The 26,938-nt window shown below is 34.9% G+C and overlaps 1 protein-coding gene across 1 annotated transcript in view; it reads right to left on the bottom strand.

Annotated features, from left to right (window-relative positions):
• The window catches only part of LOC149788457 (histamine H1 receptor-like), a 52,077-nt gene extending 29,990 nt beyond the window's left edge, over nt 1–22,087 (bottom strand). The window contains exon 1 of the mRNA XM_089973517.1: nt 21,860–22,087. Coding sequence (XP_089829643.1) covers nt 21,860–22,087 — 228 coding nt within the window. The remainder of the gene's footprint in view (nt 1–21,859) is intronic.
• Nucleotides 22,088–26,938: the final 4,851 nt, after the last annotated feature.

Below are 26,938 nucleotides of genomic sequence, written 5' to 3'. Positions count from 1 at the left end.
AAACGATTTGAATAATGCATACATTCTGGCTGGTCGCTCACAGTTCAACCAGAGACCATAGATATAACAAACCGATGTTACAAATAATTAGAGTGAAAAAATAACTATATTTTGTAGCTTATTGTGTGTGTGTGTGTGTGTATGTGTGTGTGTGTGCGCGCGCGCGCGTGTGTGTTTGACATCAGAGTCAGACATATATATATATATTAGTGGTTGGTACATTCTCAATGCCCTACTTGATTATTGTCATCAAACACAGCAAAAAAGTGTAGGCCACTAAGTATATTTTTCTTGACCTATTGCTTAAGAAATAACAGCTATATTGCTTCATTAATCTTTTTTGAATGTTGAGCAATTTTGATGTGTTCTGTATATTTAATTTTTATTGTTTGTTAGTTATTTTTAGTTTTTTAATTTTTTGTTTTCTACATGACCTGAATTATTGATTTTTAATTTTTAATTTGATTCTGAAAACAACTAGTAATTAGCTAGACTATTTTCTATGTGTATGGGTTTATTATCAGTATCATTATTGATAGAAGTAAATATGTTTTTTGGGGTCTGGGTCTCGACTATTGGGATTCCCCTACAATTTACCTGGTGTACCTGACATAGTCCAGATTATATATTGTAATTTTAGTAACAGATTGCTAACTATAGCTAATATTTTTGCATATATTAATAACTTTCTAGAATGTTAATTTCCATTAGGTAAAGTTTATGTTTTAGAAAATTGTCATTATGACCTGAGGTCAGATAGAAGGCTATATAATCTTGTTATTGGAAAAAAATATTCATTCGTGCTTAACATCTAGCAGAATCAGTTTGTATTATAGTTGCATTCAGTATTCATTTGGGCTGGAATTTATTTCTTCAAATTGTTTAATCCACGTGGATTTTCAAGGGAAATACAAAAATACTCGGAAAACATTCTTGGAAATACAGACTTGGATTTATAGTGAATTCAGAACTTCAAATTATTAGGAATTGTGTATGTTATTCTATTGTTACTTGGGGATTCAATTCGTAATACCAAAAGTTTTTTAAAAATATTTTCACTTTTCATTCAAGTGAAATACATTTTTGTACAAAGCTTGTTGCTTTTCACTCTTTTCTGTTAATTACTTTAAGTGCATAGACACGTAAAAGGTAGACGAAATTGTCTCACTATGAACAAAAATTGCGTTTTGCCTTACAGTATATGTTCATATACTTAATATACTTTATTCTATGAAGAAAGAAAATACGAAAACAAATTCTGACGATAAATGTGTATGTTCTGTAAAAATGGATACAATTATTTACATTTAAAATTGATTCCTTTTTTGCAGCACTGGAACATATGAAAACCAGAATGAAAAGATCTTTATTACTGAAGGTTTAAGTGATAAAAATATGTGGGGAGCAGCATCCATCCAATCTTTCGTCTTACACGATCCGGAAATTAGTTTTATGAACGCTAAGCTTGAGCAGCAGGTTTCTTATAATTCCTCGGTGGTCATTTTCAGACCGGTCAGTGGACGTTGTATTAGACATATATCACACTGGAGCCTCGCCTGACAGGAAATTGATTGAATGCTAATACCAGAGCAAGGATTGCGATCCCAGTTAATGCCTGTCAGCTACAGTTGGGCAAATAAGGGCGAATGTGGTTTTAAAACCAACTGTTTAATATGCACCCCTTCTTTTGAACAGCTCAGCAAGATATTCAGTTCTACTGGGAATGAAATGAAGTTTAATATTGTATTGATTATTACGACTGTCATCGTACGTATTATAAAGTCTTCAAATTACACCGCTATCACTACATTTGGCACCATATCGGTAAGTCGAATAAAACTTGAGGACATGGCTAGCATGCTATAATAATATAAAAATGAGTATGAACATAAATAAATAAATAAATACAAATTGTCCTTATTTGTCATTGTGATATTAATTAAGATTAATAATGTTAACTTCGCCAACACTTTGAAGGGGCCCCGGGTGCCCGAGTGGTCTAAAGCGCTCTCCGTTACGGATCACTGTCATCTCACCTCTGTCTGCGTGTGTTCGAGTCTCGGATTCGGCCAATGTGGGTATGTGAGAAAGCTTGCCAGTAGCTTCTCGTGGGTCGGTGGTTCTTTCCGGGGTTTTCCCGGGTTCCTCCACCATTAATACTGGCCGCCATGTATAGCCTATCGTGTGCTGAAAAATGACGTTAAACCCTACAACAACAACAACAACAACACTTTAAAGGTTGGATTGTACTGACATTGATTTAAATTAGCCAAATCACTTCAGGTCATGAACATATTGCAGTTTACCATATTTTAAAACAGCTGTTACAATCTTGCAGCTTTTATACTAAAATGCTTGCAAGAAGACATATTTATGATTTTAATTACTGTGTTGTGTTATTTTACTTTCATGATAAATAGCTACGCAACATATATTGATACCTTGGGATCCTAATGGAAGATGCGTGATAATATGAAGCAAAATTATGCACGGTTTAAGAATGTTATCATACAGGTTAATAATTTGTAATTCGTCCCCTTCGGAAGATCCAGCCTGTTATATGCGGATTACGGCACCCATGGCCTTGTCTGCATGTACAAACCGTCATCCATTCTCGACTACCCGCGCATCCCCACTAAAAGATGGAACCTAGTCGTAAAATTTGCAACTTCTTGATCAAGCCTACAGAACAAACTTCATAGGTATGCCGATTGCTGCAAAAGCATTACGAATGAACATCTGCCTAGTTTTTCATCTCGATGTAGGACTGACTGAAATGTTCTAAATGCACTTTTTTTTGTCACATGCATCGCATACATATCCGAGATGGTCCGAATAAATTGCTGTTTTTCTATTTTTGCAAGCAAATTCCCAACAAATAAAATTTATGTTTGTTCAGCAAATTACAATCCCAACACTTATCTGAGTCATGTTTCGTCTTCATAGAAAAAGCCGGGATGGTCCGAATGCAAGTAGTTGGTATAATAGGTATGATCATTTGTGCATAGCAGACACGCTCGCATGAGAGCATATAATCGGCCTTTTGTGTCAAGTGGAGAAAGAAACCTCAGATGTCATTCCCGGCCATTAAGAACTATATAAAGAACTACTTTTCTTAACATGGTACAATTTGGCGACAGAGAGAGACAAAGTTATGATCCAGACATTGTCAGCCTTTCTTGTCGGAATATATCTGGTGCCCTTCGCAGGAGGAGAATCACCAAACCCAGCAAATATATATGTATTCCTACAACTACATCCATTGTTTTGACTGACTCGCATGGCAGCCCAGTAATTAACTCTCAACATAACACACATACCCTTCTAATTGCTCTAAAAGCGATCAAGGCATACGTAAGTTGATACAGAAAAACATATATACACCAGCAATGAAAGTGTTTATGTTAAACACAATATCTTATATCTACTGTAATTTACAACCTTTTTTATTGCCCGAGCAGGCAAGGCGATATGTGCCGTAATCCGCGGATCCTCGTGTTCAAATCTACAGGGCACAAATTCGACAGTCTCAAAAATCCCCTTGAAAATATTTCTTTGTGGCTGTTTATCTGATTTGTGTGTAAATATGTTTGTGTGTGTGTGTGTATATATATATATATATATATATATATATATATATATATATATATATAGTTAAAACATATGCGTTGCCCTGTCTTGCATTAACTCTAGACGTTGTTCAAAATTGCAAACACATTTAGCAATGTCGTCTTGATTTAAAAAATCTGATTCTAAGTTGAATGTAAGTGCTGTCTTACCTGATAAATAAGCCCTAACTAAACTTTCAATCTCAGGTCAATGGCATTATTTCTTTTCTTTTCTACCGGCTTGTTTAATAGTATTGCCCTAAAGTCAATTGCCTTATGATCTACGCCAGAGGGCATTTGTGGCAGATTAATCGATATCTCTAAAGTAATTAAATTGAAATAGAAGCTGGTAAATCTCTGAGACTTTAAAGCAAGAGTGTTCAAGATGGAATGAATGATATAAATGATTCAAGCATTTTATTAGACGCGTTGGAATTCAACTAAAGCTCAGTTGTTGCGATGCTTGAAATAATGTATATTGCAGACCAACCCCAGCTCGATTTTCAAACCTCATTTTCTCAAAGTGATCAGTTTTGAGTTCGCACATATAAACTATGTGTATTGAACATGCATTCTATTATTTTAGCATTAATAGTGTTATACAAGAAAAGATTTCATTTTCTGACTCATTCTGGTATTTCCTCAATTTTGTAATTCTTTCCGTGTTAAGTTAGGTCCAATAGGTTAGGTCTAATTTGTAAAAAAACCCAACCAATGATATCTAATCGTGTGTTTTCTTACTCAGGACATCTTGGGTGAATTAATATATCTTCCCCTATAAGCATAGTAAGACGGTTTGACAATTGTGTCCTTGTCGTTTTTGTTGTTGTTGTGTCTGTCATCTTCGCCTGAAGTCAGAATCACCGACATTTCGAAGATTATTAGCCACATATAGGACATTATTGTCACATAGGGGAAATATACAGTAAGATAACGTTGCCATGGCGCTAATTATGAAAATGACTATGGTTACGGTGATCCAGACAAAAGCTAATTATGAAGTTAATGATCTGAGATGAGAAGGCAGGGTCGCGAAGCCGAAGGGGATGTAGAGTAGAGCACTGTTTAAGATCAGATTAGGATGTAGGTGTAAATATGTTGGTTCATTGTGCAATGTATAGCCGTATGATAGTAAATAAAATAAAAAGAAGAATATATTCGTCTTGGGTTACCACCGAGAATAACATCCGTCAAGACAAGGCCTCTTTAAGTTTCATAATTAGCTTTGGTCTTAGGCGCCGTTATCATTGGTTTCGTAATTAGCTTTGGTCTTGGGCACCGTGATCATCATTGGTTTCGTAATTGGCTCTTGCCTCGGGTAGACTGACCACCACTGGGGCACTGTGGGGCAATGTCATGACATATTTTGTGATAACTATAAAACTGTCAGGTCTAGTTTTATGAAAAGAAATTCATCGTAAGCTTTCAGAATAAGAACATAAGAACAAGAATAAAACTTTATTAACATAACATATATATTTATTTTTTTTGGTGGAGGGTGGTATATTTTCTTCAGCTAACTGACTTGGTTGCATATAACACGGTTCGGTTCATAACACGGTCGGATTCTATGGCTCCCAACTACCGTGTTATAGCGGGGTCCCACTGTATATGCTAGTTAAATTTTTATCTTTAACATAATGGCAATATCATTATCATATTACTGAGTACAATTAAATGTCTTTAACAAAATGTCCATCTAAATAGAAGTTATGGCTAACGACAATTGATCCCACAGAGTAAAAAAGTTCTTGAGATTCAGGACTGCATTTTATGCCCTGCGCGAAATTAAACATGACATTTCCATCAGTATTGTAAAAGTATGTTGTGTATTGCTTTTTAAAAGGGTATACCATTTCCTGGCACACATATCTATGTACTGAATAATATTTGCCTGTATAAAATATGTATTCAGTGTTGTCGTACAAATTAATTTATATTTCAAATAGGAAGTTATGTTTGATAAAAAGATGGTATTGTGAGACGCATTAGAAGAAGTCAGTGCGTTAGGACATATAGAACTTAGAATATGAAATAAACTTGTTACGTTACAAACTTGGAGTATGCAACAACCTTGTCATGTTAGAAACTGAATATATATATATATATATATATATATATATATATATATATATATATATATATATATATGTATATGTGTGTGTGTGACAGTAAATATAGGCTTGTTTTGTTATTGTTTTATATAAAACTTAAACAACATCTATACGTAGATGACAAAAAAACTAATATTGAATGAACTTTTAAAACCTGAATGTTTTATCGGCAAAAAGAAAAAGGACCTGAATACCGTAAACTCCAACGTACTCTAATTATTCCACTTTTTTCCAAGCAGAACTATCAATATTCGCAACTATGAATCAAGTTTGGCAATTGTACGTCTTTAGTCGAAATTATTTTATCGTCCGAACATGGCAGCAGCATAGCTAGCTTATTAATGTAGCAATTTTATTTCAGACTAGGTTAGGGTGAAAACTTTGTCAAAGACTTAACCGTCTTTTAAAGAAAGAGTCGTTTAACAATAGAAATTTGATGTTAATTAAAATAAATTCTGATCAAAAATAGGTTCATTCAAAGATTAACATGTGAGAGGGTTGCTAGATTCTTTTACAATTTTGTACTTATCTTAGCAATTATCACTGACTCGAATTATTAAAGGATGTAACACATACACTGACTAGAATTGTTAAAGGATATAACACATACACTGACTAGAATTGTTAAAGGATATAACACATACACTGACTAGGATTGTTAAAGGATATAACACATACACTGACTAGAATTATTAAAGGATATAACACATACACTGACTAGAATTATTAAAGGATATAACACATACACTGACTAGAATTATTAAAAGATATAACGCATACACTGACTAGAATTATTAAAGGATATAACACATACACTGACTAGAATTATTATAGGATATAACACATACACTGACTAGAATTATTATAGGATATAACACATACACTGCTAGAATTATTAAAGGATATAACACATACATTGACTAGAATTATTAAAAGATATAACGCATACACTGACTAGAATTATTAAAGGATATAACACATACACTGACTAGAATTATTATAGGATATAACACATACACTGACTAGAATTATTATAGGATATAACACATACACTGCTAGAATTATTAAAGGATATAACACATACACTGCTAGTATGAACATAGCCCTGCACATGTAAAAACAGACATGAGGCAATTGTATCAAACGTTCTCATTGAAAGCGCTGAGCAGTGTTGAGGTGAAGATAAGATATTTAAAATAAATTCCAAGCAATAAACAATTAATTATCTTCTTTTTTATGTACAATGTATGCTACTCAGTGATTACAGCTTTAGTAGGGTCAGTTTGTTGTGCACGGGCACCTACAAGAAAGGTAAGCTTGCAAGAAATACCGTTCAAAATGTTGGTTTTAATAAGGCCCACTCCCCACAGTAAAATTATTTTGCATGTTAGCGTGGTGCAAGCGAATACACTTTTTCTTCCTCTCTTGATCTTCTGTCTTAGATTATCAGCGAACACTTGTAATTTAACTGCTGTTTCAAAAACTGAATGAAATATAGATCATCATTTGAGGAGATAGTTATGTAATCTTAATTAATATACTGAAATTAAACACCAAATGAAAGACACAGTTTTCGAAAAAATTATTTGCAAGAGTCAAATATTTTTTAAACCTTATATAAATCAAATCAAAGTAATAAGGGTAACTTCTTACGTTAGCGTATGTATTTAGGTGTGTGTGTTTGGGGGTGTGTGTGTGTTTGTGTGATTTGGATTTTTAACGTAGTTTTAAAAATGTTCAGTCATATCGCTATGATGGCTTCAGTGTGGCAGTTTATAGTGATGTCTAGTACTGGGACATCGTGCCGCAGACATGTAGCATGATGTCCAACCCATTCACATTATCCTGATACCAGTCGACCAGTCCTAACACTAATTTCGTAATGCTGAACGCCAAGCGAGGCACTTGTAAGTACCATTTTTAAAAAGTCTTTGACTTGACTCACAAGGGGATTTTCATCCGCGACCTCCCGCATCCAAGGTAGACGCTCGAACCGCTAGATCACCGGAGCGGTCTTACGTTAGCACGTGTATATACCGGAGCGGTCTTACGTTAGCACGTGTATATATATATATATATATATATATATATATATATATATATATATATATATATATATATATATATATATATATATATATATATATATATATATATATATATATATACTGCTTTAATTTAAATTTAAATCCATCAAGAACTAGTCTCACCTTCATTCTTTGAATAATAGCAACATTTGTTTTACTTTCCTTGAAACATTTAGTAGAACACCTGCCAAATTCACTTGTATGTGTGGGAGCAGGAAAATTCATACATTTAGTGCTGGTACCAAAATCGGTTTTAAAGAATCAATATTTAATGACCAATCACGCAAACAATTGGACACTTTACCCAGTTCACAACTGAAGTACCGACTTAATGGAACTTCTTTTTGTGTATTACACAGGTAATGCTTACAACTAACGGGCAAATATTTCCTGCACAGTGGATAGTAGCAAATAAGTTATGTGTTGCTCCCATGCCACCCAAAAGAGACCTACATACGTGACAGTGGAAAAAGTATACTGACAACCAGAACAATGTCTCGTAACATGAAATCGATTACTCCAGGTCTCTAGTGAAACCGAGTCTGTTCCATCTTGTTGAAGACCACACTACTGAAGAAGCTGGATGCATGCATGGACACGCTTTGGATAATCATTGGTTTTGGAAACGCTTTGTATAATTATTGAATTTTTTAGGTGATAAAGAACTGTTTATCATTGAATTTAATTACGTCTTTAGAAGTAGTGCAACAAAAATTTAATGTAGCTTCAAGTGAGAACTTGCCGACAACACGATGATGAATACGCCTTTCCTACTCACCATAGATGTATGTTCCTTATACACCAACATCCCAAACAAGAAGGTATCATAGCCTGCAAGGAAGCATGGAGAAATCGATCTGATCCATCTGGTCCATTTTCTTTCTGGATACTCAGTCTACCCTTTTGGAGAGGAACATATAAACTGATTATACTCAGACCAACTGACTCTCACCAGTATCTACTCTAGACCAGCTGTCATCCCCAGCATGTAATAAAAAAATCCCTCTTATGGTATGTGTATTGGAATCAAACGTATTTGTTATAATCCTGCCGCCTTTGAAAAGAGACTTGGACAGCTGAAAGACATTATTGAAGTAGAAGATGCAAAAGGAACTACATTGTTGATGCTATCAATATATCTAGACTCCTCGATGGAGGAACACTCTTGTAATATTAAACTAAGAAAATCAACAAGCGTGTCCCCTTCGTACTCCCCTTTCACCCCGATTCCACAAACTTACAAACAGATCATGCGCAAGCTGTGACCCCCATATTGACTCGTCTGAACGTCTCAACGGTATATTTCAAGAAATTACTATGGTTACTTACCGTGGCCCTAAAATTTTCAAGGAGTATATGGTACATGCCGGAATAACTTCGAAAAAGACTATAGATTCAGGCACAGAACACTGTAAACACAAGCGTTACCTAATTTGCAAACATATGCCCGAGACCAAACTTTTCAGAAATTCGACAACAGGAGTTAACTACACGATTAATCAGAAATTGGGATGTCAAGCCAATACTACAATTAATCTTCTGACATGCAAGATATGTGCCATTCAATATGTCGGCGAAACCATTGATTTCAGAAGGCGAATGAATAACCACAAAAGCCACTTTCGCAATAAAATTAACGCAAAAGTAGACAATCACTACAATTCGAATGGACATTCAGTCGAGTCCCTCGAGATATTAACGATTGATTCTAACCTAAGGTGGACATACACATAACGCACTCGGAAGGAATGATACTGGATACCGCAATTAAAAACTCATGAGGAATTTGGACTAAATGAAAAAATTTAACTTTCCTATTGCAGCCTTGTAAAATTACAGCCAGTCGTTGTCGTTAACTTTGCACACGAAGCAAAGTTTGCACTAATATCTACCCAAGTAATTATATTTTTTATCATTTTATTGTCTTCTTCTTCTTCTTCTTCTTCTTATTATTATTATTATTGATGTTATTACTTTTACTGTTGTTTAGGTTCTTGTTAATTATCACGACATACAATTATTTTAACATCTTTCCTTCAAACCCCCTTGCAATAATTCTACTGGGATATAATTTCTAGCTTCGATATCTCACCACGCTTTGTCTGGTCTTTTGCTTTTAGGTTTCACTTGATAGTTTCGTATTTTAACACCTAATTTTTAAGGTAGAAGGCATGAACCTAATTATCACAAGCAGAGCATTTATAAATTCAAACAGAAGCTAAATCTGTAATGTGGTTTAGATTTACTTTGGGCTAAGCTTGGGAATGGGTTGGCTTGTTGGTGACTGCCTGTCGCAGTTAGACGAGCACTGGAGGTCAAATGCGTAACTTGGGCTGCAAATGAGCAGCTGACTTGGCTTACGTATTTACGTGTGTCTGCTACAGAGGTAAATATCTAAAAATCTAGATGGTTGAGGGATGATGAAAACTATGCTAATTTGTTATAGTACTAGTGAACGTTATTCATGCACAAGGCACATACTGATTCTTTTAGCTGCCTTGTCACAGGAAAATATTCAAAATAGCTCTTTGCTGCCATATATATATATATATATATATATATATATATATATATATATATATATATATATATATATATATATATATATATTCATGACGAAACATGTTTGCAGTTGCATTTCTCAAATTTATTCTTCTGCACATCTCTCTCTCTATCCCTCATCTCTGTCGGAAGCTTGTTGTCTCATTTTCTACCAATGCTTGCCAAAATGATGTCTAAATCATTTTCCCGAAGTTTAGAAGGAACAGTGATAATTTGATCGCTTTCAATATGTTTGGAAAAGATCAAAGTGAGCTGAAATGGCTTGTGGAAAAGCTTCTCATAAAACGTCCCGGTCTTGACAAAGATGATTGTCTTTTATATTTAATTTACAAATCGATTTTGATGGGTTGTTTTATATAAAAAATAATTGCCTTCCCGGTTATGCCACAGATGTCTTCTTTTAAAAAAATGTACTTTCCTGTTTTGCCACAGATGGCTTTGTTACATTGTTTGTTTCGGAAAACTTTAAGCTAAATGGGAATTTCCTGGGCACTATACGGGCTTTCTTAATTTAATGGATAACATTAGTGATGCTGTACCAAACATACCATTTAACCGTGTTTCTTTGTGCGACCAAATAATTTTGCATAATATCACATAAGGGAACTCTTACAACATCATGTTTCATTTTCATCTATAGATCAGCACAAAGATAAAGTAATACAATTTTGCTTCAAAATGTAAATATTTGTTGTCTATATATGTGTGCATGTGCGTGTGTGTGTGTGTGTGTGTGTGTGTGTGTGTGTTTATGGTGTACCCCCTGAGGATGACTTTGTTTAGGTCAAATGTCACGGAAATTGTTTCCTTATAACGGACGTATTTTTTTTTTAAGAAGAGGAAGCCGTTCCTGGATCTTTGAATACAAATTTATGCCATTATGGCAGACATTTTGCTTTGAGTTCTTACTCTGTTATTACTAGGGGCTGTTTTAATTCTACTAATACATACCAAACTAACGCTAAGAATGAACCATTAGCATATATGACCCTGCATCAAGCATGTATTATTAATCTTACAAAAGCGCTTTCGAAGCTTCTTATTCGTTCGAGAAAAGTCTATTTGAGTGACGAAGAGCAAGTAAACTGCCCAAGGGATATTTAAACACCGATATTTAAACTGGCTCAAATTAGGCTTAAAGTCGATAATTAATTGTCTCGACCCAAAAGATGGATAGTGCTGTCAGAAAAGATGATCATTACATTGTTATCCTCCAGACTTACTTAATACGTTAAAGTATACCAAATAGATGTTTAGGAAGTAATCTCATCTCTATTATCACTTGCCACAACCATGCAGAAAGGAAAGACGGAACTCTCCAGGTCAGAATAATGACGTAGAAAGAGGAATTTTTATGATCGTATATCCACAATGGTCCGGTGTTTAATAGCCTGTTGTTAACTCGTGACCATACACCATGATAGGTCCGTTGTTTAAAAAGTTAGCTGGAAATGTATGACCGAACATCTGCATCGGTTCGGTGTTTACGTAAACCAATGGTAACTAACTGTGACGTTATATCCCGCTAGTTTTGGTGTTTAAATATCCCTTGGGCAGTTCACTTGCTCTTCGCCACTCAAATAGACTTTTCTACCGTGAGTGGAAGCTGTAAATGAGTTCCAGTCGCCCGTCGACGATGATATCGTGTTAGTATTGACACTTTCTTTTCTCCACGTGCGTTGTTGGTCACGCGGTTTATCAAAACCTTAGCTGGTTCTCTATGCCGCCCTTACAATAAACTTGGATAATTTAAAGTGTTTTAACTTGGACAATGTAAACTCCTTAGAACTAAACATTTGTCTTCAAATTTGTTGTAAAATTTTGCACCAACATTTTACAAAAAGTATTGATATTGTCATTGTGTATAAGCCCCTCAAATACAGGATAATACAGACCTTAATTTATTCTCGTTAGTGTGTTATGCATATTTAATTTAAACTGTGTGCTTGACTTTTGCCGTATTAGAGGGTTGTGGAAAGAAGTTTTGCAGACATTACTTTTGTCATGATTGTGATTGAGGGTTGTCGATAGTTTTTGCATATCTGACTGTTGTCATGATTATAAGTGGCAAATAAATGTTTAAATTTTTTTATTTAATAGGATAATGGAATTTTCCGCGGAGAAGATTAGTTTTCCAGAACATGCTATTGCGACGTAGATCAAGTGAAATATGTATAAACAGAGGCTTGGTAAAATTCATTCCTGTTTTAAGATCAGTCTGTGGAATCAAATACAGTTGTATTCAGATACAATATGAGGGGAATTATTTATTTAAAACATTTATTAGAATCACAGTGTTCATGAACTTATTTGGACTAAAACACTACTTTGTGCTTTTTGAGAACTCATTTAAAGGAAACTCTGGATCGTATCATTGTGTTCATCATTCAAAGGACACTCTGAATATTTCCATTGTATACATCATTCAGAAGACACTGTGTCGTATCATTGTGTACGTCATTCAAAGGACACTGGATCGTATCTTTGTGTACATCATTCAAAGGACACTCTGGATCGTATCCTTGTGTACATCAGGGCTTTCAAGACTATTAAAATTCATTCAGAATGTTCATTACTTTTGGACTTGTCACTTGACATTGAGGATTATTTGGGATTTAAATCACAATTCTATAAACATCTCTTATATTTTCACTTTGGAACTTTGAGAAATAAATTATTTATTGATTTTGCTTAGTTGATTTTGCTCTTTTCAATTATACAGCTTAAGATCTAGATTCTTAAAGTTGACACATATATGCTTTATTTTTATTAGCCCTCGATAATATCATTCTTGATATTAACGCAAGAGTAACAACTGGAGAGTTTGAATTTTTAAATGCCAATTTATATTAGATTTTTAGTAGGAGTTTCACTTACCAGTAATAACATTATTTATTTCATTTTTGAAATTTCAACTCTCACTTATTGCAAACTTAAAACAAAGAAAAGAAGTATAAAAAATAACTGTGTGACATTGTTTTAAGCTCTTAAGTAACACACACACACACACACACACACACAGAGGGAAACAAAAGAAACAGCAACCATTATGGGGGAACAACATAATAAAAACCTTCAGAAACAAAGTAATCTTCCATAGTAAATCCTTGGTAATTTAATAGTAAATGACTAATGCCACCTGGCGGTTCTTTTAAGTCAATTGATTTTCTTGAGTCTGGTATTCGTGCCGGTTTTAAGCGATCAAAAGTCAAACAATAAAGAATCCGGTACTTCCGCAAAACAAGTCGTAAAGTTTTAATTGCATTACGTCATCTTGAATATTTCCATAAATTATGATGAATCTGCTACTACTAAATGTTATTTATATTTTACAAATATTAGAACTTAGGTTGCTAAAGACCCGTCAATCATTTAGTCTGCGATTCATTTATTCGCTGTAGTCAAATAAAATCACTTATACACATCCATGAATACCCATATATGCTATAAAGCAGTGATTCTGTGTGCCACGGCATACTAGTGTGCCGCGAGAGATTTGCAGGTGTGCCGTGGGAGTTTTGAAAAATATTTAAAATTGCTAGCGTTTTGAAACCTTGTACATATCGAAAAATTAAATTGTAAATCAATGTCGCAAAAGTTAAAAAGTAACATATATAAAAACGCAATCTCTGTCAGTCTGTCATTCACTGGCTCCTTTCGTAACGCGAGACTTGTGCGAGATCTCGGGAGAACTCAATCGCTCTAATTATGAAATGCGCGCTTGTTTGTCAACTTTGGAGCCTCACTTCAATCTGATTTGCTCTCGAAAGCAGGTACATCCTTCACATTAAATTTAAAATTAAATATATATGTAAAAATAAATAAGTTCTTCGCCACAATTTTTAAAAAATCTTTTCAGGTGTGCCGTGAAATTTTTTAGATCTTTTTGGTGAGCCGCAAGACAAAAAAGTTTGAGAAACACTGCTATAAAGTGATAAACATATTTCAACATGTCAAGTGATGTCTAAGATATGAAAATAAAATAAACAGAAATGACTTTTGAAAGTAAAATCGTATTTGCAAATGCATAGTAACAAGTATGCATTACTTTCTCATGCTCACATCATATCGAAATCAAATGATACTCTTCTGAACAATAATTTTAACCATAGCATCGTTTCAATGGGAATTACTTTTGCGACATTTTAAACTGAAGTCAGGGAATTTGAATTAGGTATGGGCAGGGGAGGTAATTTCAAAGGCTAGCACTGATTAACGAGTCTTTGAAATAATTAGTTATCGACCTAGGAATCTTGAATTAATTATTTGTGATACATCTAAGATTATAGTCTGGAAAAGAATAAACACACTAAAGTTATTCTAATGTGAAGTACTACTGTTCGGCTACTAAAGGCATACTGGTGAATGATACAAATGTGAAAATATGAGAAGCCATGCAAATGTAAAGTTGTTTCGCTGTTTGTGTTCATAACTTGATTATAAAAAATCTTTTGTAGTTTCTATGGGTTTAAGAACTATCAGTTGACAACGACTGTTGTCTTCAGGTCCTTGAAAATAGTGGAAAACGATGGACTTCAAGCCATATTCACCCATGTGTGTGAGTGTCGCTTGGGAGAGAGACCCACTGTGAATCACAGTACGTTTTTGTATTAACACGATTGTAGACGTGAAAACAGAACGTCAGAAGGAATCAAAATAGCCACTTTCATAATTATTTGCTGTCTTTTTTGGAGTTTATCACTTGCAAATAGATAATAAATTATGCGTTTCCCCAAATGGGGGCTCCATAAGCTTAAGGTAATAGTATATGCCCAGGCCAATACAGTTTTAGTGCCTGAGGATGCAGAAGTTTTGAAAGAAATGCTTGGAGTGTAATTCTTTGAAGACCTTGGATATACCTGATCGATATGTAATACTCAACAGATATGATGAAAACACGGCACTTAAAACATGAAATACTTAGAGTGTGCTCTATCATCGATATGTAATACTCAACAGATATGATGAAAACACGGCACTTAAAACATGAAATACTTAGTGTGCTCTATCATCGATATGTAATACTCAACATGTATGATGAAAGCACGGCACTTAAAACTTGAAATACTTAGAGTTTGCTCTCTCATCGATATGTAATACTCAGCAGATATAATGAAAACACGGCACTTAAAACATGAAATACTTAGTGTACTCTATCATCGATATGTAATACTCAACAGATATAATGAAAACACGGCACTTAATACTTGAAATGCTTAGAGTGTGCTCTATCATATCATATTTTACGCTTGATGCATCATTCTTGTTCTGTTCACTGAATTGAGAATTAACAGTGATAAAAGTTTCAACTATTTCTATTCGGTATCGTTGAATTAATTTGCGGGATTGAATTTAATATTGTCAATGTAATAAAACGAATGTTTCCCTACCGTGTGAGGTAATCTGTGTGGAAAATGTGTGATAAATTTTGACATGGTCAATAATGAATGAAAGGTTTCAGTAGACGAGCGGAAATCTACCCTGTATTTTTGCATGCTTTTCCATGACCGTTACTGTACTTGTTTTTGTATTATGATATAAAGCTGGAATCTTTCTCGGTCAAAAGGATGGCGATTGGGGTGAACAAACTTTATAATATTTTGCTCTCGAATTACAAAACTGCAAAAGTTCTTACTAAAAGGCGGGTTCCAAAACGCTCTTGCAAGAATGTCCATCAATCGTTTTCTTTGGTGCTCCTCCACGTACGCATATGTCAGTCTCTAGACTTTCCACAGCCCGTTCAGCCATCAATAAATCGGAACAGCTTCCATGCAGATAATTATGTTTCATACCATCAGAGTGAATCAATAAAGTTCATGGAATAAATATGCTTTCTCGCATGGGATATCCTTGGCAATGTTCAGTTTCATATATCCGCCCACAAACATGCAATTGACATGGAAATACATGTCTATTGTAACTTTGAAAAATACGCACACATACATGCCATTGACCTGGAAATACATCTCAACTGTCACTTGGGGCAATATATTTTATTTGGAGAAAGTTTAAATTCTTTGTAGGTGTAATTAGCGTCAGACATCGCAATGTGAACTGACGGATTATATTATATCATATTCGCATAATCAAGTGCAGTCTGAACCTTCAAAAACTGTTATAGGCTTTTAAATTTCAGATAACATACAAAATGAGTGTGTGTGATTTGGTTTTTTAACGTAGATTTAACAATTTTTCAGTCATATCGTTACTTAGTCTGCAGTATGGCAGTTTATAGTTATGTCCTGCACTGGGGCATCATGCCGCAGACATGTAGCGTCATGTCCCACCCAGTCACATTATCATAACACCAGGCCGACCAGTACAAACACTAACCTCTTATTGCTGAGTGCCAAGTGAGGAAGATGTTAGTGCCATTTTTATAAGTCTTTGATATGACGCGGCCGGGTTTCAAACCTGCAACCTTCCTTATCCGAGGCGGACGTTCTGACCACTAGGCCACCGGAGCGGTCAATATAGAAAATCATTGATTACTTGATTGGCAGTATTGAAGATCAGTATTTATGATCCAAAATAGTGAAAGGTCAAATTCTTACACACCTGCAAAGTTATACGTAACACTGAGTTATGTGTGTGTGCATGTGTGCGATTTGGATTTTTAACGTAGCTTTAACAATTTTTCAGTCATATCGCTACGATGTCTGCAGTGTGGCAGCTTATAGTGATGTCTAGCACTGGGGCATCATATCGCAGACATGTAGCGTGATGTCCCACACAGTCACATCATCCCAGTTCCTACCTGTGCTAGTATTCTTTGTTAAATTAAACTATAGTTAGATACGGACTACATTTAAGATATTTTATCGAACAATTTGAAGCGTGACACGTTTTTGTGTATTAATGAAATGGGGTTGACATTTCAATGTATCAAATCAAAATAGATTTCAAACAATTCTTTGTATCATATGAAATAATTATATCATCAAGGAGCATAAAGTAAGCCCAGTTATCAAACAAACAGGACGAAATCAATTAAATATAACAATTAACGCTTTTCTTTTAACAATTAGACCCAGTTTAATTCATACTTTTGGTAATAATGTTGAATTATAGTATTTGCTAAAGAGATTGAACCATTCGCAATTTTCACCACTTTATCGCATACGTTGGAAAGGAAAAAGATCTTGTTTTTTTTATCGTTGTTCTTCATTTTCTACAGTATAGATTTGTCATCTATTTAGAGTTTTTAAAAAATAATCTGTAAAGCATAACTTCATCATTAATGAGAATATTTTACAATACTACTTTTCCACAATCGCAGGCAGTCTGCTTGTATTAGTGATTTAGCACTGACGGTTTTGAGAGCCTTTCTTTAGATTTTACGACAGGTTTTAGTTCATGATTGAACGTAACACACGATGATTATTCTTCATAAAACTTGTGTTCTTCATTATAAGTTATAAATGAATATAATGAGAGAATGAGTGATCTGCCCATATATGTGAAGAAGTTACGATAATTAGCTAATTCATTCGTAATTAATGTTGAAGAGGAAATTATACCAGAGAGCAGCTGGATTGTCAATTAATCTAGTCATGCATTATCGCAGTCCGATAAACTTCCCTAGGGGAACCCTTTTTTATCCATGGATTGCGGAGATATTTGCCAGACTGATTTTCATTGAGCTATCAGGTTTCTTAATTTAGGTGTATGGATAGAGGCGTATATTTATCCTCATTGAAAAGTAATATGCTTGAATCACATTGTACATCTCCTTCGTGGTTTTCACTCAGAAACAATACATCTCTGTCAGGTTGAGCATTGGCATGAGAACTCATGCAACAAATAATAACAGTATGTGAAGGCAGGCTAGTTCATTTTAAACGAAACTTAACATTAAAAAAATCATTGCAGTTAAAAAGAAACTTAAGACAATTATCGATTATTTGATCAAGATCAAATGATGACAGGTGCCAATTTTAAAGGCGACTGCCTTTAGACAGGTTAATTCAAATTTCAAGTTAGACCGCATATCTAGAAGAATGTTTTCTAAAACATCTATTGATGTAGAATGATCAAGCAGTTTATTGATATACATTTGATATTTCTTTTCTAAATTAATTTTATGTTAATTTATTATATTTTAGATCGATACATTGATAGCAATGTAAAGACACAATACTGCATCTGTTATCTGTTTATATTCTATCAAATAGTCTGTAGTTTCTCGTTAACTAGTATTTCAAGCAACTGACTTGATCTTTGCGATCTTTTGCGACGCAATGGACTGTCTTGATAATGAAACTATTTGGTTTATTGGTAACAACTGTGAGGGATATACACGATCATGCCATCATCGGTGTTTGATCTTTAATAAGAATATCGAATGTTATGAAGCTTCAGCTGTCGGCAATACCTGGTTTATAGGTGAAAACTGTGAGAGTAACTTGGGTACGCGCGCGCGCGCGCACACACACACACACACACACTTATTTCTGACTAGCCTTCCAAATGGGGTCCCGGGTGACGAGTGGTCTAAGGCGCTGGCCTTTACAGATCACTGGCATCTCTCCACTGTGTGCATGGGTTCGAGTCTCGGGCTTGGCCAACGTGGTGTGTCAAATAACTTTTTGTTGGTCGGTGGTTCTTCCGGGTTCTTCCTTCAGCAGATATACTGGGCGCAATGTGTAGCCTATGACGTGCTGAGAAATGGTGTAAAGCCTAAAACAAGAGATTAAATCAGTCTGCTGATAAAGTCCTTAGCTTGAGGACGAACGCTTCAGGTTAGTGTTCTCTATATTGCTTGTGTATGTTGGTTGAAAAGTTAAAAAAACATTGTCAAATATGAATTACTTCGAAGATATCGTTCAGGAAAGGGGTCCTACTGTTTAGCGAATCAGACAACTCCTGCGTGTGTGTTGACCCATTGTTTTCCCTATTTCCATAGACCTCAAGCAACAGTCGTTGTCAACTAATTGGTTAAATGCGCAAATATTACATTCATTTCCTCTAATCACCTAATACATGAAACTCATAATTTTACACTTGCATGATTTGTTTCTTTGTTCATATTTGTATGACATATCAGTAAGCCTTTCCAAGCCGAATATTAGTACACCATCCCGTGTAGTGCAAAACACGACTCAAACAATTCATACAAAATTATTCCTATCTGAGGTTACTGAACATTTGTACCAGAAATATCCAGAGAAGTTCCTAATTTATGAAATCAAGGAGGTTGTCTTTTACAAAACTAACACATCCTACCATAAAGTCTCATGAATACTGTATATATGACGTCTGATCTTAGACATTGACTAATTACTAGGCTGGAAAAATAGCTTCCCAACATCGGCTGTCCATAATAAAGAAATGGTCACTAAAATGAAACAAAGCTATAAACTGAGACGCAAATACAAGTAGCACATGTCTTATGTAGATTACAATACATCCAACGATACTCTCCAGTCAACTTTTCATTCTTCATAATCTTATGCATTAATTATGACGTAAGATTATACAAATCTTCTTACCGCAAGTGAAACATTCATTTTTTGCTTTAAAAATCAGGTTTATACGCAATTGCCAAGGCACGTAGCCAGGCAAATATGATATTGATCATTATAATAATATGTATTATTAAAATATTCAAGAATGATATTATTTCTGAAATAACATTTAGTAGATTTATATTAAGATGTAGAAATTTGAACTTCCGGACTGAAGATTAAAACAAACAGGTATAAATTCTGTGTTGTGTGGGTCCTACTTATCTCGTGGATTGTGTGATAAGCGTTCCTGATATGCAATTATTATTTGAAAAATCAAAAACAACAAAATATTGAATCCGCTCTAAAATATTACGCTGAATGTTAAGCTCACTGAACTTCAAAAGCTAGACATTAAAACTTGGAAACTTCTGTCGAAATACACAGTATATATCTGTGGCGTTCCTCATAAATAGGTTAAAATCGAAACATGTGTAATAATATAATCTTGTTTGGAGGATAAAAGAATGAACCAAACGTGATATACAAATATTCAGTATGATTACAGAACAATGCATAGAATCAGTCGTTGCAGGACATATGAGTATTCAGAAATTTTCACTGATGGGATATACACAATCAACTTTAATTATTAAAATAGATTGGCAACATTGTCTTGGTAAATATAATTTTTTCCATTTTAGAATCAGTGTAGCAATATTTCAAACGGAGTGTTCTTACTGATATTTATAACTAAAAGTCTAAATTGTACGAATTTTATCGTTTATATCAATACGATCTCTCCCTCCCTCCCTCCCTCTCTCTCTCTCTCTCTCTCTCTCTCTCTCTCTCTCTCTCTCATTTTCTCATGCGAGAAGAGACCAAAATTATTTCAGTGTAACCCCATAAAACCTTTATCATTTTTCTTGAGGTGCAGTTGACAAAAAAATATTCATATTTGAAAATAATATGACTACTACCAGAATCTCATAAACACGTCTTGGATTATATGAAGAACAGCGCATCTATAGAAAAATATTATTTCTGAAAATTAACAGCTCCACGTCGTTCAAAAAATAGTTTATTACGTTCTTTTCATGTTCATTTAGAACAGTTGAACAGACTCAATCGACCCGTTGTGTAATGTAAAGTTTCAGTTAAAAGACGGGGGCGAATCCAGCTATATCGTTTTGAGGAGCGTTCCGCCCCATCACACCACACGCCACCTCACCCACATCAGCACACACACACACACACACACACACACAGGGCCATTCATATCAAATCAATTCAGAATGATGACCATACCGTTACTGTTATGACTATTATTGGAGCAGAAGGAATCTTTGTTTTAATCTTGAAAAACCACGAAACTTTAAACCAGATAAAAATCAGACCCAATATCATCATTACACCACCGTGTTCATATATTAAAATATTAAACTAGGGGAAAATACCCATTTTGATGTTTTCGCTTCATGTGGATCTTCAAACGAGAGCCACTTGATAGAGTACGTTTTCATTTAGAGTCAGTACTTTTTCACTAAATAAGTGCTTCTCTTTCACCAGTATCCTGATATGTCTGAAAATTTAAACAACACATCGTCTGAACATAATCTAGGATGGTCTTTCATCATTTGACGTTATTGTCAAATACAAATTTCTGCATTCAAATGGAATGCGCTATTTGAAAACGACAAATCTTAATCCCTTTGAAAATCAGTCAGTGGTCAATGTCACTTAATCGTAGGTACATATCCATAGTATTAGACATATGTATGTATGTATGCATGCATGTATGTATGTATGTATGTATGTATGTATATATATATATATATATATATATATATATATATATATATATATATATATATATATATATATATATATATATATATATATATATATATATATATATATATATATATATATATATATATATAGATAGATAGATAGATAGATAGATAGATGGATAGATAGATAGAAAGATAGATAGATAGATAGGTAGGCGATAGAAAGAAGAAAATATGTAGGTGACGTACCGACTGCAACCTGCGTTCCGTCCTGACAGCATTCAGAACCATGGCGTTACCAACAAACGTCAATAAACATAAAAAAGTGAGTACAACCCCAAGCGGTATTCCCCACCACAAATTGTTTACGGAGACGTCCTTACTCTCAGTTACATTGGTGGAGTTCAGAAATTGGTCAAGTAAAATGTTTAAATAATCCTGAGAGGAATTCTGAAAGATCCGTGCAATGTTTGGCATTCTGTATAATCTCAAGAACAAATGCTTACAGCTAATTTTATTAACATCAGTTCCAGGGACATGATGAACAAAAGTTTTGCGAAGTTTCATAATGGTACGAATATCCGTTCATTTCTTTTCAGCTATCATACCTTTGTGCCAGAAATGTTTAACAAAACTGTAAATGCGTACTTTTGCAATTGCAATGCTTTCTGTTTTGAAAAACACATAATTGGTATAACAAAATACAACTGGAATAACAAAAAATACAACTACATGTCTTGTGTGCTATTTCATTCCATGAAGCATATTTTGGAAAGAATAAACTAACATCCACAGAAGGTCCCTCGAATTAAATACACGTGCTTAATATATGTCACATCCGCTCTGACAGGAAATGAACAAAACGTCCTTTTAAAATGGTATAAGTCCATTCGTGTTATTCATCGAATAGCTCACTACTACTGGCAAAGTTAAATCAGCACCAAGGCCAGTTGGATGAGAACAGCAAATAATTGAGCTGCATTTCATAGCACAAATTGTTCTCCGATACTACACAGGTTTATAAGACAGACAGGTTTTCTTGTCTGCAGTCACTTTTATCTTCTGTGCTAAGAAGGGCCCAACCAGGCGGCGTATGCTCGAACTTCGATAACACTTAAAAGGAGCTCAATGACGTCTCTTCTTAGATACATAAAATGTGATCTATACCTAGTTCGCGTTATTTTGCAGCAAAATGGATTTCAGTAAAAAAAGAAGGGGTACACACTTACTGTACAAGAACTTCAGCTGCCAATTTCTTGACTATGACTTCAATTAATAATATTTCCGATGGTAACCTTTAAAGCTGGGTAACTATTATGTTTGATTAGTTTTAAAGAACAGTTATTTCTCATATTTGTTGTACTTGAATCATTCGCACCACTTTTATTTCGAGATTGTAATGCTTATGAATGTGTTGTAATATTTTTGTATTTTGTACAAATTTAGCGACAATACAGGCTAAGGTTTTGTTTATAAATGTTAGTCCAAGTTATTATATTTGCAGTTTTCAAATGTTTGCAACAGTTTCCTCAATATCGCTGGCATCAGCATTTTTCATGAAATTTGCAAATGTCATCAGGATACATAATCTCTTCATGAGAATTATTAAATAAATTTCCGAATATTCACAACTGTATATAATAATAGTTGATAAAGTGTTTTGTGACAGGTCTGATATAGAAGTAGTAGCATGTGAAGAAATTTAATTATCTACCAATTACAAGCAATAACCCTTCCCATCATCAGGACATCGCAAGAACTTAAATTTAATTCATTATTGTGGCTATCAAAGTGAAGGTTAACTTCCTTGAGCCATCTACTAAATTGAGTTTTCTTCTGGAAGTGCCAATCTCAGTATCAACTAATAAGATGCATTTGTTAACAAGATTGGGATAAAATATGAATATGGCCAAAGCTGGTTCTGTGCTACAAAATAACATCTAAGATAATACACATTGTGATTTATCTGTTAGAAACCGTCAAGCAAGATGTCATTTAATGTTTCAGAAATTATGCAGATATACCGATTGCATACAGAGATATACCAATTAGCTACAAAGATTTAGCCATTAATTACAGTGATCAAAACATCGCTATAAGCAATATCCACTCAGAGAGCACGATGATCAAGACAGTGCGGTATGAAGACAGATTAGATTTACATATTTGATGTTTATATATACACACTTTTGTATTCGTCAAAATTTACAGTACAAATTCAAAATATCGTAAACTTTTTGAGACGGATCTGCATTGCGTTGACGAAAACTGATAATATTTATGGAAATCAAAGTTCTATTTTTAAACAAGGTAATAAAATATATGAATTGAAATGTAAAAAATAATATTTTTAAGACTGTACGAATGAAAAGCAAAGAAAAATAGAAAGGATGAGATGAATCTGTTAAAAGTTGGGAAACAGCAGAAAACATCAGCAAAAATAAATGTCGGAAGCACAATAACGTTGCAAGCATACATAAGCAGAGCAGTTTGGATGGCAATATCTGGCGATTTCTTTCATGCGTTTTATGGAGAAAAACAAACCAGAGCTAGTCAAATTCATGCGCAAAATTTAGTTTTCCCACGATGAGATGAAAGCCGTAGGATTGCACATTTATCTTTGCCAGAAATTGATACTCTGACCACAAATACTAAAAGCATAAATAGGAACCAATTTTGATCTGTAGCACTTGATCTGCAACATGTTTTCAATTACATCATCACATGCCTGAAAAAGAAAACAAATACTTGATAGATAAATGTCACGAAGCACATAAACTGTACACCAAGAGTCTGGAAAGTCTACCTCTCTTGTTGTGGCAGCTGCTTTCAAACGTAACTCTAACTTTCGAATCTGGCACTGTTGAATACGGGACAAAATTGTTCGTTAATGAAACAAATTCTGTGATGCATAAAGAAGAGTCAACAGGTCGGATATACTGGCTCACTTTGTAGCCTTTCCACCCAAACGTTTACGCCTCTTAGCCCAACTTACCATGACAAGTTATATTCAGACAAGCGAGTCTATGGTGTCGTTCAATAAACACACTGCGTGTTCTTTTAAAAATCGATTCTTACAGTCTGTAAATCTGCAATAGCATAGTTTCTTATTTGTGTTTGGAATTGTATGTGATTTTCCATTTTCGATTGCACAGTCTCAAACCTGATTTCAAATAATTACACTTTACTGATCATGTCGAGACTGATCTTTGTGGCCAATGGTGGATTTTTTGATTCATGTCACACCAAGACCAACGGTTTCAGCAGCAGCAAACCCATATATATCATATAAAACGCGTGTTTCTATTTTACAATCAACGCGGTTCTCTTGATGATCTCATTTCACAGTTATTTTTCCGCTTCTATTATTATTTTTCACGATGGTAAGACGGAGGGTCTGTCAAACTTTTCTCTCTATAAATAACTCTACTACAGGCTGACAGAGTCCGGTCTTATAGTCACGCGCAAGCGCAATGCGCACACGCTCTTCTAACAAGTTATTCATATTGACTGGCAAAATCCTCTGCCTCGGGAATACTTAAATCTACAGCGATGGTGCGTTCTGGTGGTTTTGTTACCAATTTCATAAAATAGACACGGATTACGTCAGCACATTTGACATCTAACGATTGTCTTTGCCCAATAACCCGAACAAGGGCGTCCTTGTTGAATAAGAGACGAGACCTTTCCTTTCTCAGTTGTGTCAATATTGGTTTAAAATATTCGATGGTGAATGTAACTGTACTAGACGCTGTGCAAATCCAAATTTAAAATCAGGGTTAGGAAACGCTAACTATTTTACAGCTGCGTCAGCATCGCTAACAGTATTTCGAGGCCGTCTGATTATATTTGGTCCATGATTTGCGTGCGTTTGACTTCGCGACAAATGCTATGATTGGACCAGCGGTTCTCATGTAACCACCGCTGTATCTGGCAAGTATGAGAATTGTAGTGGCCCTGTCAGTACTCTCCAGAATGGATTCGATTTCCTTTTCATCGATGTATTAACGTGCGCTGTTGAACAACGTTATGGTGATATTGTTAACTAATCCCGTTTGGTCATTGGCATCGTAATTGAAAAATTATAGTGTACCAGTGTAACGTTCACTTCCAAAAATGCCTCACGTGGAATGGATGGAAAATCCTAGAAGTGTCTTACACGTGCAATTTTACTTTTAACTGATTGGTGCCTCTAGCTGGGTATAAGTAAAACTGAAATCTCTCTTGCTTCAAGCCACTAATACTGGCTCCAATGCCAAAGGCTGGATCAAACACTTCTTTGAACTGGCCCATGGTTTATAGATTATTTATTTTCTTTAATACCGTGCAAATCCACTTCCAATGGTAAAATTTGACATGTTTAGCGATGGGCGTAGCGCGCGAGGTCTGTGAGGGATTTTGGTGCGCTTTCAAATAATCAACGAACAACGTCATCATCCCCGTTCCGTAATAAGTCTTTTACACCGGTTTCCTCGCGTTAATATCGCAAGCGAGTTTACACGTCCATGCACGGCTGTCATTGTGTTGTTATAATTATCAAATGTTAGACCGATCACTAATACACAGTTGTATCGTCTTTGTTTTACCGTATGGATTCATTCAATGCCCGACTTGTTCCACCAGGGAAAAATGAATATGAGTCAACCTATTATTATGGCACGGCATACAACGGGTGCTGAGAGCATAACCAACATCAAGTCACGTGGTTCCACGGTGGGTGAAAACATAAACAGAAATCAGCCTTGTACAACTACGCCTGTCGTGTCGGATATGCTTTCTTTACAGTCAGTGATATCATCACAGGCTAAATTGACTTACGTTGTTGAGGTAATTCTCGCAATTTGGGCGCCAACAAAAATAATCTGGTCGTTTACTGTTCGAGATTGAAGTCAATTAAAAAAACGAAAACAAGGACGTGATTGAGGTGTCGTCACTAGTAGTAAAGAATTCAATGGAAGCAGAGCTTTCCGCGGACGTCAAAGTGGTCTTGGTGTAGTTAACACTTCTTAACGCTCTTTGAAAATCTTTGAACACATTTTAAGACGACTGATCATCGGCCGATAGCGTAATCATGCACAACCAATCACAGTGTAACCACAGTACACTATATGCAGCAACAGTTGCGTTTTACCGGATTCTGCAGGGCAAATGACCAGTGCTCGAACAGAGTTTGGAAATGTTGTTCTGTTACCATATGTGGCCGGTCTCGGAGTTGCTTGTGCAGAGAAATCGATGACGGAAAAGGCATCTGCGAATTCTCTTTGTGTGATGCCACTGAATAGTCATCTGTCGTTATAATACGATAATGTTTCCGTACTGTGTAAGATG

The sequence above is a fragment of the Sinohyriopsis cumingii genome, chromosome 11 (assembly GCF_028554795.1).
Source record: "Sinohyriopsis cumingii isolate HCF-2022 chromosome 11, ASM2855479v2, whole genome shotgun sequence".
In the NCBI taxonomy this organism is placed as follows: Eukaryota; Metazoa; Mollusca; class Bivalvia; order Unionida; family Unionidae; genus Sinohyriopsis; species Sinohyriopsis cumingii.
Note: the sequence above shows the minus strand (reverse complement) of the source record. Positions and strands in the feature narration are given on the sequence as shown.